This window comes from Engystomops pustulosus, chromosome 5 (assembly GCF_040894005.1).
Source record: "Engystomops pustulosus chromosome 5, aEngPut4.maternal, whole genome shotgun sequence".
NCBI classification, from domain to species: domain Eukaryota; kingdom Metazoa; phylum Chordata; class Amphibia; order Anura; family Leptodactylidae; genus Engystomops; species Engystomops pustulosus.
In genome coordinates this window covers 46,795,479-46,810,350 of record NC_092415.1, presented here as the reverse complement: position 1 = coordinate 46,810,350, position 14,872 = coordinate 46,795,479, and the positions used below count along the sequence as shown (strand labels likewise).

General features: G+C 37.4%; 1 protein-coding gene across 2 annotated transcripts in view; it reads right to left on the bottom strand.

Annotated features, from left to right (window-relative positions):
- TOX (thymocyte selection associated high mobility group box) overlaps window positions 1-14,872 on the bottom strand; it is a 180,628-nt gene that overhangs the window by 35,912 nt on the left and 129,844 nt on the right. For both annotated transcript variants that reach the window (XM_072151845.1, XM_072151846.1), the window contains one exon: window positions 4,823-5,101. In XM_072151845.1, coding sequence (XP_072007946.1) covers window positions 4,823-5,101 — 279 coding nt within the window. The remainder of the gene's footprint in view (window positions 1-4,822; window positions 5,102-14,872) is intronic.

The following is a 14,872-nucleotide window of genomic DNA, read 5'->3' as shown; positions in this document are numbered from 1 at the left end:
ACAAGCTTTTTACCATCAAATCTTTATAAGGAGCAGCAGCACAACAAGCTATACAAAGCAGTTGCACAGGCTCTACAGCAACATAACTGTAAACATGTTTTAATAAAGGCTATTTAAAAAGGTGCTTGGTTTTGTTTTTAGAAAATAAAAGAGCAAATAAAATCGATGCAAATGTGTTCATAGTCTTAAAACTTCAATTTATACAAGAGGTTAAACACTGTGTATCTTTTTTGCATTAAAATTGTGTCTGTAATGCAGATTCCTGATTCAATTTTTCTTACGTATGTTATTAGGATTGATGTCTATTCAGTATGCTTCACCGTGATGGATATGCAATACATTTAGGCAAGATAAATTTCTATATAATATAACTCAGTCATTTCGGAGGAATTTACTTGCCAGTATTTATGATGTTGTCTGGGTCAAGATTGATGTCATTCTATTCTAGTTTGTTCTGATAGAATTACCGTATATCTTAGCTGTAAAACATTATATAGATTTTAGAATAACTTTGTAACTCAATTTAACTACATAAGCTCATTTTACGTGGACCAATAATATATCAAGAGATAATTCAGACAGTTTGTCCTCACATGCGACCTTGAACAAGAAACAGACATAAAGACCACTGCTCGCTTCCACATTCACTCTAGGCTGTAGATGAGTATACATTGTACAAGTATAGAGATTGTTCGTTATGGCACCACTTCATCTTGTCTTTGCGACTTGAGTAATTAATTGATGTGTTTCACTGCCAAAACATTAACTTAGAGAGCTTGTCCCACAATGGACATTTGTGTGTAACAACACTGCTTTTCATCCATAAAGCCTATAGTCCACAAGTGAGTTTGATGCTTGCAACTTGCATCAAACTCGCATTGTTTGAAAGCTGGGATGTCCGACCTGAACTGGAACTGACATGCTAAGTACAGTTCCGGTTTATGATAATTCGGGACAGACGTTCAAGCAAGCACACGATGCGAGTTTGATGCAGGTATCAAACTCACTCATGGGCAATAGGCCTAAAGGGGCTTTCCCATTAATCAGAAGAGAGGAAGCAAAGGTCTTGTTCATGTAGACCCAACTATCATAAGAGCCCCTGAGTGAATGGATCACCGTTGCATGTGCTCATCACGGCCTTAATTCTCTTCTATGGGACTGCTGAACAAATCTCATAGAGTGTTGAGTGTCCTATAAACAAAGCACAATTCTGGACCTACACTTTTCTCCTGATTGCTGGGGACCCTTGTGATCAGACACATATCCCCAATCCCCTCGATAAATAAATTTACAGTGCAAAAACTGAGAACTTTTTACCAACTGGGAACAAAAATAGCTCTTAAGACATTTTTATTTATAAAGTTAGGTAAAAAAAAAATGAAAACAAACTAATTAGATTCTAGTGAAGAGGAGGCCGACATTATTCATTTATACTACCATCCAGTGGAACCTATTATCCCAGTATCTGCAGAGGTACCTGTATTTTAATAAAAAGTTTAGCCTTAAAAAATGTACAATGATCAACTTTCCTAGAAATAGATTTCTGCATGTGATAGCAATTTGAGAGCAATTATATTAAAATGAGTTATTTATATGGAAATAGTGATACCATTGTCCATTCAGTATTTTACGCCCGAAGAATAATATATTATGCAGTCATCGGGTCTTGTTCATGGTAACAATTGTGTCTTTTGTTTACTTGTGGTCACATAAAACTAGTGCTAGTAGCTTTGTTCTATATGTAACAATGTATATGCTAATGTTAAACACATTATGCGAAAATAAGGCTAAATGTCTTGTAATAGTTTGCAGATGTTATTTTATAGAGTAAATGTAAATGACTTATATATCACTCTACAAAGACTTGTTTGTACAATGACTTTTGAACAAGAGTTGCACTTTTCTTTCACGATCACAGCACCATTTACTGTAAAGTGGTTGCAAATGGTATTGTGTCTTAGGCCCAATGACTTGGATGGACTGAATACCAAATTGGCCATCAATTGGTCACATGTGCCTATTTAGTAGCCTGTGAACACTGTGACCCCTTCAAAACAGCTGATTACCAGGGGGTATCAGGTGGTTGATATTAATCTGATACTGATCACAGGTAGTTGATCAATTAAAAAACATCCTGTAAAAATCATTTTGTTTTTTTAAAAACATATCCCCCTGTCCACATTTTAGGGGATACGTGTCTGATTACTAGGGATTACAGGGATCCCAACGGGACATGACAACAAGATGGGCAGGTCAAATGCATATATAAGATATAACGTATATATAAGCTAAACTATATAGAACACAGCCCTAGTCAATTCAACGTGGTTGATGGAGAACATCGAATACAGTGAACCTCCAGTGCGTAGACTACTTCAATCAATTAGGGATCAGAGACCCCAATTTTCCTGATCATTGGGGAAACTTTGTTTTATAAGTGGTAAAACCCCTTTAACAGCAGTTAACCCCTTAAAGAGATTTGATTTCTGCTACTGTATGTTAGAGGAAATCTAACACCATCAAGCATGGATAAACCAGGGACACTTACTCATAGATCCAGGCACTGTGACTGTGGTTATATTCTTATATTTGTTATCTATGGCCTCCTTCCTTCTTACAATCAACCTATAAAATGATGCTAATGAGTAAGTAGTGCTATGAGGGGTGTTACTAGAGTCCCTCTATGCTGTAGCTTCACAGGCTGTTGCACAGTACTAGAGCACTTTCCTCTTCCTACTGTGTGTTATTACAGCAAGCAGAAGGAGTGGAAAGTGCCGAGGGAGCAGAGGGAGTGAAGCTACAGCACTGAGTTCTGGTAATGCCCCCTAGGAATCCTTTAGATCCATTAGCATAATTTTAAAAGTTGATTTTTGAAGGAAGGAGGCCATGGATAACAAATATAAGAAGATTACTACAGTCACAGTGTCTGGGTCTACAAGTAAGTGTCCCTGGTTTATTATGCTGGATTTTGATGGTAGATTTCCTTTAAGCCATGCTGCAAGTTGTAGATCCACCACAAGTCACATTTATTCCAGAATTGTTGCATGACGACTGACTGCTTTTTACCAATTATCATCAATAGAGGAAAACATAACCACAACTAATTATTAGGAGTAATTATACACGTGTCACTTCTGAACTGGGGACTAAAGTAAACTGAATACAATGTAACATTTCATACATTGTATATTCTGAGACTTTTATCTGAGGACACAGCATTGCCTCGGGAAATGTGCAAGATTCAACTTATTTGTACACTGGCATAGCTCTGAATTTAGTTTGGCACAGAAATCTTAGTACATACACGCCTAACATGGCATTGTTGTGGGAGACATATGTTTGCTCAAGCATATGCATCTTGTTCTTAACGGTGAGATCCTCAAATCTTGTTACTTTCTACCCTGCAGTCTTTCAATTACTTTCTCAGGTTCTCAGTCATATTTTTTTTTTCCTAGCCTATGTTTAATCATAAGCACAAGCTTTTTGTCCTTTATGGAGTTAGCATTCCTGCATGACATATGGCAGAGGCATAAGTTATTTACTATAGTAGCACAGGAAGAATGTTATAATTGCAGTGAAAATTAGTGCAATTGTGCAGAATATACTACAGGGAGGGGGAACCCATGGAAAATGTCACCGTGTTTGGATCGCAGTCAACTAATTAAAAATCTGGTATTCTAACAGGATTCCATATATCACATCACTGCACATAAATGTAAGCTAAAAAAATATGCACTTCTAATAGATAGATAAAACATCTTTATGTAAAAGTGATGCTTCACTTTAAAGGACATCTACAATCAGTGTTACTGATGGTAGACATGTCCTACTAACCAGTTCCTGAGGACTTCTCTAATTCTAACTCAATACGCAGCGATTTTGGCAATATACAGTTATGCTAATTAGTCTGTGGTGCTCCAGCTACAACACTGAAGCGCCTCATCTTGTAATTTATTCCCCCCCCCCCCCTACAATACAAGTCCTGGCAGGACCAGGTGGGACTTATAGAGTAATGGGGAGTGAATACATTGTAAGCGAAGCGCTCTGACTAATTGGCATAATTTGTATAACTCTATATTGCTGCAATCGCGTTCAAATAAAATAAGTCCTGTGATGAATAGTTTCTGGTTAGTAGGACACATAGATGTCCTTTATAGGAGTAGTCTAACATTTTTTTCAATGTACCACTTCACTTATCATTTCCTTTTGAAAAATACCCATTTAACACATATTTCACAAGTAATTGAGATATTGTAAAATTCTATTGGAGGGAATTCATGGAGTGGGATAATGGCACCCATTGTACTCTTTTAGGACAGCACTCCTCTAACTTAAAGATCTGAGAAGACAACAGGAAGTACTGTATGGTTGTCACTCTACTCAGATACTGGAACTTTTCCCAATCAATTACATAAAGTATTTGTTGCACTCCCTCTAAAATTCCTTTTGCAAGGTTTTATTCCTCAAATGTTAGGATGCATTTTGGACTGTCCCTGTCAATAAAACCAAAGATAGGGACGACCAAAGTGACGTTCCTCCTTTAGGCTTATTTGGCTCATCAGAGGCAAAATCTTCTCTACTAAATTCTACATAAATCTGGCATCATTTTTTTGTTGGAGACTGGTAAGATTCCACCTAAACGAGGAAGTTTTATAAAGGACATGTAATACCCTACATGAGGGGACTAATAGATTCATGGGGTAAAATTTGGTGACAGAGGACCTTTAAGTAGTTAACATTGTTACAATAAAAACATAGTTATTGGCAACATTGATAATGTTTCCTTCAATCAGTTAAAAAGAAGATATAGGATCCTTTATACCTTTGCCGTATCCTCTACTTCATCTTCATGTACTGAACTAGATGGTGAAGGCGTAGCAGATTTGCTTCCTGGAGGCGATGGGGAATTATGTGCCACAGTGTTTCCCCCAATATTTAAGCCAAGCTGAGCGCTGAGTTGTGACTGGTTAATTGTAGTCAGCTGACCATGCTGCATCATTGCCGTCTGTCGTATATCTTGAGGCTGGACCCTTGGTCTCATAGCTGCCATTTGTGTGTGAGAAGAATACTGACTCCTTTCTGAGTTCTGCAAATCCTGCATCTGAACAAACAAGGGAAGGTTATCAAAATCAGTGCATTTCAGTGCAGAATACACAATGCAAACAATAGAATATGTGCACCGACCCAGAATTACATTCAGCTCTAATGATCATGTTCATTTTCACATTGACATATTTTTTTTTAGTTAGCATTTTGGTCATAGGAAAATAGTGTATATTTCAACAGAGTTCAAGCAACGGTTACTCAATCCAAGGCAAATGGTCAATATATCCAAAAATATTTCTGTGCTCCAGTGTATTTAGTCCATGAAACTTGTACGTTTATTTATTCACGTGTGGCAATGTTTTCTTCAATGCTATGGGATTACAGTACTATGCTTGAGGAGGAACACGTAGTAGAGACTGAAATGTTGCATCACTTGGGTTCCACAATTTGCAGACTGGATATGCAGCCATTTTGTGTGTATATTTATATAATGATATTTGTAAAATACAGTGTATAGGTTGTTAATAGATGACTGCTGGAGTTGCGATCCCCCCACCAATCGGCTGTGATACACTATTGTCGGAGGAACACAGCTCTACTCGTTGTGTTTGAACCCCCCACAAATCATCTATTAATTACTCATCCTACGGATACTTCAGTGATGTCCTTGGGCTTGTGGTCATCTGTTCCAAAACCCTACCCTTCTCTTTTGTTATCCTGGGAGGAAAATCAGCTTTAGGCTTTATAGTTGTCTGATTCTTGGATGTATAAAACAAGTTTCTAGGTATGATTACTCACAGAATAGAGGAATATAGTGGCAGTAAAACCTTGAATTACAAGTCAAATTTAGTTTGACCCCAATAGTAACATGCCAATAGTCATACAGCAGCTGAACAAGAATAATGACCTCCTGCAACTGTATGGGCTTGAAGGAGAAACAATACATTCCCGAAACGTGTTGTCTCATTACTTCTGCCAACAAACACCTTTTATTACCATTATGAGTGGCTACTGTTGAGGCATCACAACAACCATATACTCATAAGAATATATGTAGGTAAGCATATGGACTTATATCCCTGCTTGGAATACCTCTAAGTAAGCCATAGCGGAGAGCCATAAGAAAGTAGCCATCTTTGCTATGGCTGACTTACTTTCTCTTTCAGTAATTAGATAACCATATTCTGAGACATTTGAGCTAGCTAAGATATATATACAGCATACAGAATAGGTGTTTTGATCCTGGTACTGGCTACTTTGCAGTTCCTTTTTTTTGTATCTTTTTTGATGTCTTGGCATCAAGTGAGCCAATCTGATGCTATAAGGTCACATGTCCAAAGTAGTGACTGGTCAGAAAGAATCAAGACGTATCATCAATAAGGTGTATTATTTAAGAGAATTGGAACATCTGGAACAAAGCTGCTATCATGCAGTGAAGGAGTCACTATAATCTCATTGCAAACTTTCAGGCTTTGCACCAGTAACTTAAAGGGAACCTGTTGTCAGGTTTTACCCCACCAAACTATAAACCCCCTCCGGTAGGATATGAAATATCCTTTGTAGAATTCTGTATTTTATGTGACCTTTAAGATAATCGTATACAAATTCGGTCAAACGTGACTCTTTTCATCCCATTTTCACATGAAAAGAGTCCAGTTTAGAGGTTGCAAGGGTAGTGTCATTTCCTTAGGCCCTATCATCTGTTATAAGACCTAAAAACATGCGTTTTTTGTGGTATATTAAAGTCCTGGATCTCATAAATTTCAGATCCCATCAAGTTACAGTTCTCTGAGCTACAGAACTGGACACTGGATCTTTATCTGCAGCTTGCATTTCCAGCTATGTCTTTAGCTGATTTTTATATCACAAAGCAATAAGCCAGATGAGATCAGTATCTTTAAGATGACTTCATCCGTATCATTAAAAGAACAATTTTAGGTTCTGTAGAACAGAAGATAGGGTCTTCTAAAGTGATGCTACCGCTGCAACAACTAAACTTAACACGTCTTATGAGGCGAGAAGATTCATATTTGCCTGATTTGGGGGAATATTTTTTTTTGTTGGGAAACTTGATATTTCACCTAAAAAAGTGAATTCTACAAAGGATATTACATACATTACCTGATGGTCAGTGAGGTAAAACCTGGTGTGACAGATCCACTTTAAAGTCCCTACACCAGATCATAGACATATAAGTCTGCTAAACTAAAGAGTTAATTTTGCTAAAGAGTTTATATTCTAGTTTAGCTATATGCTTCAACTTTTCTGCTGTAAAGTTGCATTTTAGTACATTTTGTTGAAAAGTAAAGACAATGTTTACTGCTTAAATTGTACCAGAAATATCTGCTATCCGAGACACAGCACAGAAAACCAATGAAGTTTAATAAATTTGTTCAGACCTCTGTGTCACCTAAATTTCACATAATAAAACAAGGCATTTGCTAGTGGCAAAAAAAACCCCCAAACTATTCTGTAAATGATTTCTGAACTCATTATAATCATTTTCCACCAACATTTCATCCTAAACTATGGGCTTTCATATCTATTCTGGGGAATTGTGTTGCATGAATACTTTTAAATGAAATGATATCTGACCAAGAAAATACATTATGTATCTATTGCATGAGGAATATAGGCAATGAGTTATCATTTAATTACAATAATTCCCTAAAGATAAGAAGCAAAGACATTTTCATACTGTAAAATTATGGAATAAGATGATAGATTTTCATGTGGATAATTTTTTTATATTTGCAAAGCATCAGCTCGATCTAAAAATGATGGAAGGACACAAGTAAGACTTTCTCCAACTGGAATCTAGTCTATGTATTTAAATAAGAGGTACAAGTTTATTAAATGTGCCAAAATATAACATGGAACTACATAAATAACAAGTCCCGTACTTAGAACTGGAAGCAGTTGTATAGAAAGATGAAAAGAATTTGGGATATTTCATATTTGCTATAGACTTTGTATGAACAGATGGTCCGCTAGTGGAGCATCAATGGCTTTGTCTCCACATACCTGTAGAAGTGGCCTTTAATGCCAATGCCTACTTAAAAAATCTTCTTACATCCCTGGCACAGCCTGTAGCCTCTCACTCAGCTAAACCAGTTTCCTACACTGTACTGATGTTATGCAAACACACTGAAACTGGGCTGTATACAGTAAGGAATAGATATACTGGTTTGGCTTTTATCCCACATCATTTTATTAGGCTTTATGAAAGTCATGCTTGATGTTAAGGGGGCTGCCTTACAAGGTAGCTACAAGGTAATGTTTTCCTTATCCCGCCCTAGAAAATGTATTTGCATATTTCTCAGATTACACTATAACAACTTACTTGTTCGTTGTCAGGCAAACTGGACTGAGGCTTTTTCTCCAATTAGCTAAATGTTATATGACAAAACATTATTCACAGGGGCCCCTGAGGAAGCAAGTGGTGCGTTGGGGTGTCCAACTGCTTTAATTCATCACTATGGGTAAGATTTTATAATAAATTCTGTGCGCTAATGTAGTAGTTATATGTGGGACACGGATGGTATCCAATGATAGTTGGCACTTGCACTTTATTGGGATTGGGATTTTCCTCCAGTGTTTTGATTATGAGTTGACATGTATATCTACCATATGTGATGTTATCTAGTTGGACTTGGTATTATCCATTATCCTTCACTTTTCACTTTTATTCTTAATAAAGTTATGTATTTTAAACTTTTTGGAATCGTATATGCTCATTTTTCTTTGGGGTTGATTATTAACGGGGAAGTAGTGCAAGTTAACAATGCTGGGACCCACTGCTAAAACCAGTAGCAGGTCCCCAACTATTATGTAGTGTATTATATAGTATAATACTTATAATTGAAAGGAAACCCCTAAGACTCTTGAGAACGTGTGGAATTTGAAACACGCACACACCAAAATATTTTATCTTTATTTATTTTATGCATAAAAGTGTAAAATATTGTGAAATTTTCATTAGTAAATAATTGCAAAATAGATCAGGGAACCTTTGTCAAGTCAGATCTGGATCTTTACATAAAGTATGCCGATTCTGGATGGTAAGGCAGAATATTTAAGTGAGTTCTATGAAAACTGGGGTGAGAACCCAACCATGAGCACCACCTACTACTTAGAGTCCTTAAAGGGGTATTCCCATCTGGGCATTTACATTTAATTAAATTCATTTGCCATATGTAAACATTTCTTCAATTGGATGTAAATAAAAAAAATGTTCCTGTGTGAAGATAATTTCTCATAAATGTAGCCATGTTGTCCCTTAGAAACCAGATAGCTTCCTCGGTTACGACCACGTCACACCCTGGGAGCGGTGGCCAGACATGCGCTATTGAGCCCTGCCGGACCACCAGGATTCAGCATTCATTACCACAGGACGGCTGTGGGACCTGCAGTAACTCCCGGACATTTCATATACAAAAACTTTTTGTTTCTTTGTACAATCTCTCCAGTAGAGGTGGCCGTATCCAGGGACACAGTCTTGTTTCTAAGGGACAACATGATTACATTTATGAGAAATTATCTTCACACAGGAACATTTTTTTTAATAACATCCAATTGAAGAAATGTTTATATATGGCAAATTAATGAAACTGAATGTGAGTGCCCTGACGAGAATACCCCTTTAAGGTTCTGGCTACAGCATAAAAAATTTAGCATTTTAATAGCCCTCATTGAAATAGATTTACAATAAATGTCAGTCTGACTACTAATTACACATGTCCATGTTAGAGTATAGACATGGGCACAAACCCCTTCACATGTTATAAGTTAATTGCTGGGTGTTTCAGAAGACAAACACCTTTAATTCTATTAAAGGGGCTGTCTTTTTGAGAAAACCCTTTCATTTGATTTAATGTTTAAAGGGTTTTCTGATAAACATATAAAAGTGATATAGTGCCAGCGGCATTAAAAGAGTTCAATCTCGTGATCGGTGACAGTATGAAGGAAGCTGAGCCGACCCCAGCCCCCGATGCCAGCGGGGTGGGGTGGGAGGTTTTGCCGAACCTGGCCCTGAAGTTCTAATGAAGTAAGTTTTGTATAAACCTGAACTTTGTAGTTTGGGTCTGCTCAACACTAGTAACAACCTGTGTATAGTGAAATAAAGATATCAATACTTACAATCATTGATCATAACACCAAGTACAATGACTATAGCAGTGGAATTTTTATTATTATAGTTTTGGGGGTCAGATCCCAGCAATGCCGTGTCTGATATTCTGTCATTTGTGATGCCAGTGAACTGCACTAATACATATCAGGATTCAATCTTTCTTTGAAATAATATCTAGTAGGTTCCCCTACTGTATATATGTTTGTGTGTGTTAAAGGCAATGATAGAGATTTCCTGTATTATTGAAGTGCTCTGATACGGGGAGATCTGCTCTGCGGGAGATTACTAAATCCTGTTGTGATCTCAGCGAAATCACTTGAGTCTCTGTGTGTCGTCCACCGTGTAGGATTACTCTCCTGTAAATTCGCAGCAGCCTTACAGAGCAAGCAGTGTATAAAAATAAATACACCAGTTTTACTCCCAGCCAAATATGTTCACTTGCAAAGCTATCATTATCTCTGCCTCTAGCAGACAATCTATATCAAAACAGTTGTACACATAAAACTCTAACTACATCTTGACTGAATCTTTTTTGATCCAGCTGTTTTACAGAATAGCAGTTGGTGAACAGAGAGCAGGAACATGGGTAGCCCTCGGGCCCTGCTTGCTAATGTTACTCACCAGCTGCTGCTTTCTATGGTGTTAGCAGGCAAGACCTGGATGAATGCCAGCTCCAGCAAGAGACAGCGAAGCGTCTTTGAAACCCTTTCATTTACCCCTGTCTGTCATCGCTTGACACTGAACGTTGTTGAGTACCGTCCCCAAGGCTACTAAAAAGATCATGGCAGAGATTCACTGCGATCAGACCGGACCCTACTGTCGGAATTAATTGCTTTAGGGTAAAAGCCTCCACCAATAAAGCAAAATAAAGCAGTTCTAACATATGCGATTTATCATTCACACAGGTGATAGACTCTATGGGGGAGATTTATCAGAACAGGCAACTAATCAGAGCTCAGCTTTCATTTTCCCACAGCTGTTTATAAAATTAAAGCTGAGCTCTGATTGGTTTCCATGGGCAACTAGAACAGCTTTACCTCAGACACTTATGATAAATCTCCTCCTATAGGACTTACTGTATAACTATATATGACCTACGCCGAGTAGATGCACTAGATATGGTAACTGAACAGTCAAAGGATACGTATTATCGCTCAACAATTCATTTACCCAGAGGAAATTTGCATCAATTTGAGTTATTATCCTTTTCTAACACCTTTGAAAGGAATTGATTTGAGATATTATTGTTTGAAACTTCTACTGTTCTTCAAGCAATGCAAATTTCTTCATCATAAGAACAATAGTCTGAAATGTAAGGCAATTAGAAAAATCAATACATAATAGTCTTTGTGCCAAAAGATAAAAGTATCAAGAAAATAAAGACTCTAATTTAAAGGGAACTTGTCATGTGGAAAGCAAAGTGTGATTTGCAGGCAGAATGTTACAGAGCAGCGGCACGTGCCTAACAAAGAGCAAATGTGAGAAAAAAACATATGTGCATTGAAAGTTATCAGACCATGTAATCAGATATGTGTTAGACACACATGAAGATCAACATTAAAAGAACCCTGTCACCATGAAAATGCTCATTGATCTGCTGGCAGCATGTTATAGAGCAGGAGTAGCTGAGTGGATTGTACATAGTATTGTATCTGCTGGCAGCATGTTATACAGCAGGAGTAGCTGAGTGGATTGTACATAGTATCCTATCTGCTGGCAGCATGTTATACAGCAGGAGTAGCTGAGTGGATTGTACATAGTATCCTATCTGCTGGCAGCATGTTATAGACCAGAAGGAGCTGAGCAGATTTTACATAGTGTTTGCAGGCAGCACGTTATAGAGCAGGAGAAGCTAGGCAGATTGTACATAGTAGACTATATAGCGTAGTACAGCATGTTTTAGAGCAGGAAAAGCTCAGTGGGTTGTACATATTATCCAGCCTGTTATAGAATAGGAGGAGCTGAGTGCACTGTACATAATGTGATGTCTGTTAGCAGTGTATTGAGGTGACAGCTCCGTTCAATAGATGTACTCAACCCCGTTTTAGGTCTAATAAAAAATAGACTACATGCCATACTTCGATAAACTTAAACCTTTGTAGTCCTTTTGTATGTTTATTTTTGGCTGGATATGTCCAGAAAAAGTGAGGAATTTTTTATACTGCGTTAAAGGAAACCTGTCACCAGAAATTTACCTAATTAACTACTACCAGCATGCTGTCAAGCAGTCGAACACCTTCCAGATCATTTTTCTTTCATGACTCAGTGTGGTGGTATCATCAAGAAAATCTATTTTGAAGTGAGATGTACATTGGTTGTATAAAGTCCAGGAGGAGGAGATTTTAACACTGAAGTCAAGCTCTGTCTTCCTCAGAAAGCCTCCTTTAACTGTAATTGATGGCTCTACATCCAGAGACATCCCTAACCAGATCTCCTAAAGTCCGATGCACAATGTCAATCACAGAGTAGGAAGCGTTCAGAGGTCTCCACCTTGACTTCAGTGTTAAACTCTCCTCCTTCTTGACTTTACACAGCCAATTTACATCTCACTTTAAAGTCGATTTTCTGGATGATACCATCACACTGGATCATGAAAGAAACAAAAACTAGAAGGTTTTCAGCTGCTTGACAATACACTAGTAGTGGTTCACTAGGTCAATTGTTGATTACAGGTTCCCTTTAAAGATAATCATTGTAAAGATCAGGAGCCATGGCCAGAACAAGTGGTTCCACAGCAGGTGGTGTGACTGCTTATGTCCCTGAGCAACTACAAAATCTTCTGCTATATAAGAGACACCAAGCACCAGGCCCGGATGCAGTTAAAATGTAATTCCAATTTTATTGTGTAATCTTCATAATAAGATTAACACTGTGCACTCTGGCCCAAAATATGGCTGAAGGACTGACTATGTGTTTTGAGTGTATTGAAACACCCTCAGCCATGACTAAGGTTGTTTGAAAACATTTGAAACATGTAGACCAGTCCTTCAACCATATTTGAGGTCTGAATGTGCACAATGTTAACTTATTATGAAGATCACAAAAGTTGAAAATACATTTTACCTGCATCTGGTGTGGAAACCGATTTGTTGCATTTCACATGGAGAATCACTGTTTTCCGAGTGGAGTTTTCTATCATTGAGCTGATATTTTCTAAATGTGTGTATTCTTTACAGTAGCCTCATGGTAATAGGCAACAGTGAGTCAACTTGTTTGTTACAATGTGAAGAGTTTTCTAGGAATGCTCTGTGCAGATAGGAGGAGTAAAAAAAAACGATGAAATCACCTGTGGATGACAATAATGGACTTTTCTATGGAGGTGTTAGCTTCTATTCTAAACCTATCTGGAGGAGATTTATCAGAAGTGTCTTAGGTAAAACTGTTTTAGTTGCCAAAGGAAACCAATCAGAGCTCAGCTTTAATTTTATAAACAGCTGTGAGAAAATAACAGCTGAGCTCTGATTGGTTTCTTGGGACAACTAGAACAGTTCTGCTCTCAGACACCTATGTTAAATCTCCCCATCTGTGTGTTATGAATATGATACAAAAATGGTGACTGCGAAAAGAAAACCCCTACAAAATTAGGAAGTTTCAATCTTTATTATAAAAGCTCAGTGGTAAGAGTGAGAATTGCAGGACATTGTACTTTTTTATTGATCGGAGATATGAAGTCATCAGAATATGCTCTTTTCTGGTGATCCATTTCCTTTAAAGGACATCTACCATCAGGATTATTGATTATAAACCAAGGAGACCTACATGCTGGTGTGTGCCCCCTTCGTCAGGATCCGCTCTTTTTTAAGCTTTTTATGCCTTTGTTATTACGAAAAAAAGCCTCAAAATGAGCTTGTGGGGCTCCACTCTCTATAGAAGTTAATGGAGCCTGGAGCCCCTCAGGCTCATTTGCATAGCTTTTAAAGCATATTTTCTTAAAAATTGAGTGCATAAGAAGTTCAAATAAGAGCATATCCTGATAAAGGGGCACACACAAGCATGTAAGTGTATTTGGTTTATAATCCTTGATCCTGATGGTAGATTTCCTTTAAATATGTTGTTCCCCATTGACCAGTAACATAAAAGGAAAAATAATTAAAAAAAGACTAAAATACAGTGGGAATAGAAATACATGGATTATGGCTTAAAAGAATACCCTGTTTAACATGTAGAGTTCGCAGCATCTGCCCTGTCCTCTGATTCTCCTGCACTATTCTGATTATACTGAGTCTTCTTTGAAAAGTATAAATGGACTTTGATCTCCCTTCATAAAATATAGTTGCTGGAGGGGTTTCCAACATAAACTCTGAAGATAGCGCACATCTCTTTCTATACACTTAAATATAAATAAAAGAGCATACAATGTCATTTTCCTTACTCTGCCTTTTATGCTTTCATGTTTTATATGAAGGGGTAAAGGTCTAAAATCTAATCAAAAAAGTCCTTGACTGCTATTCACCTTCATTATAATAACAGTCTCCTTAAACCAACATAATCACCAACGGTTATTAAAAGGGTTAAAACATATTAAACGTCAAACAATTTCCCTTGATTTAAAGTTCCGAAAAAGAAACAGAATAGGCTTTTCTTTCTGAATTATTTAAATCTTTACTGACTGATCGGTGAACCGTGAAATTAGAAAAATGTCGTTGTTAAAAGGGCTCTTTGGTTCTTCTAAAACTTTAGCTTAAAACTATGAAC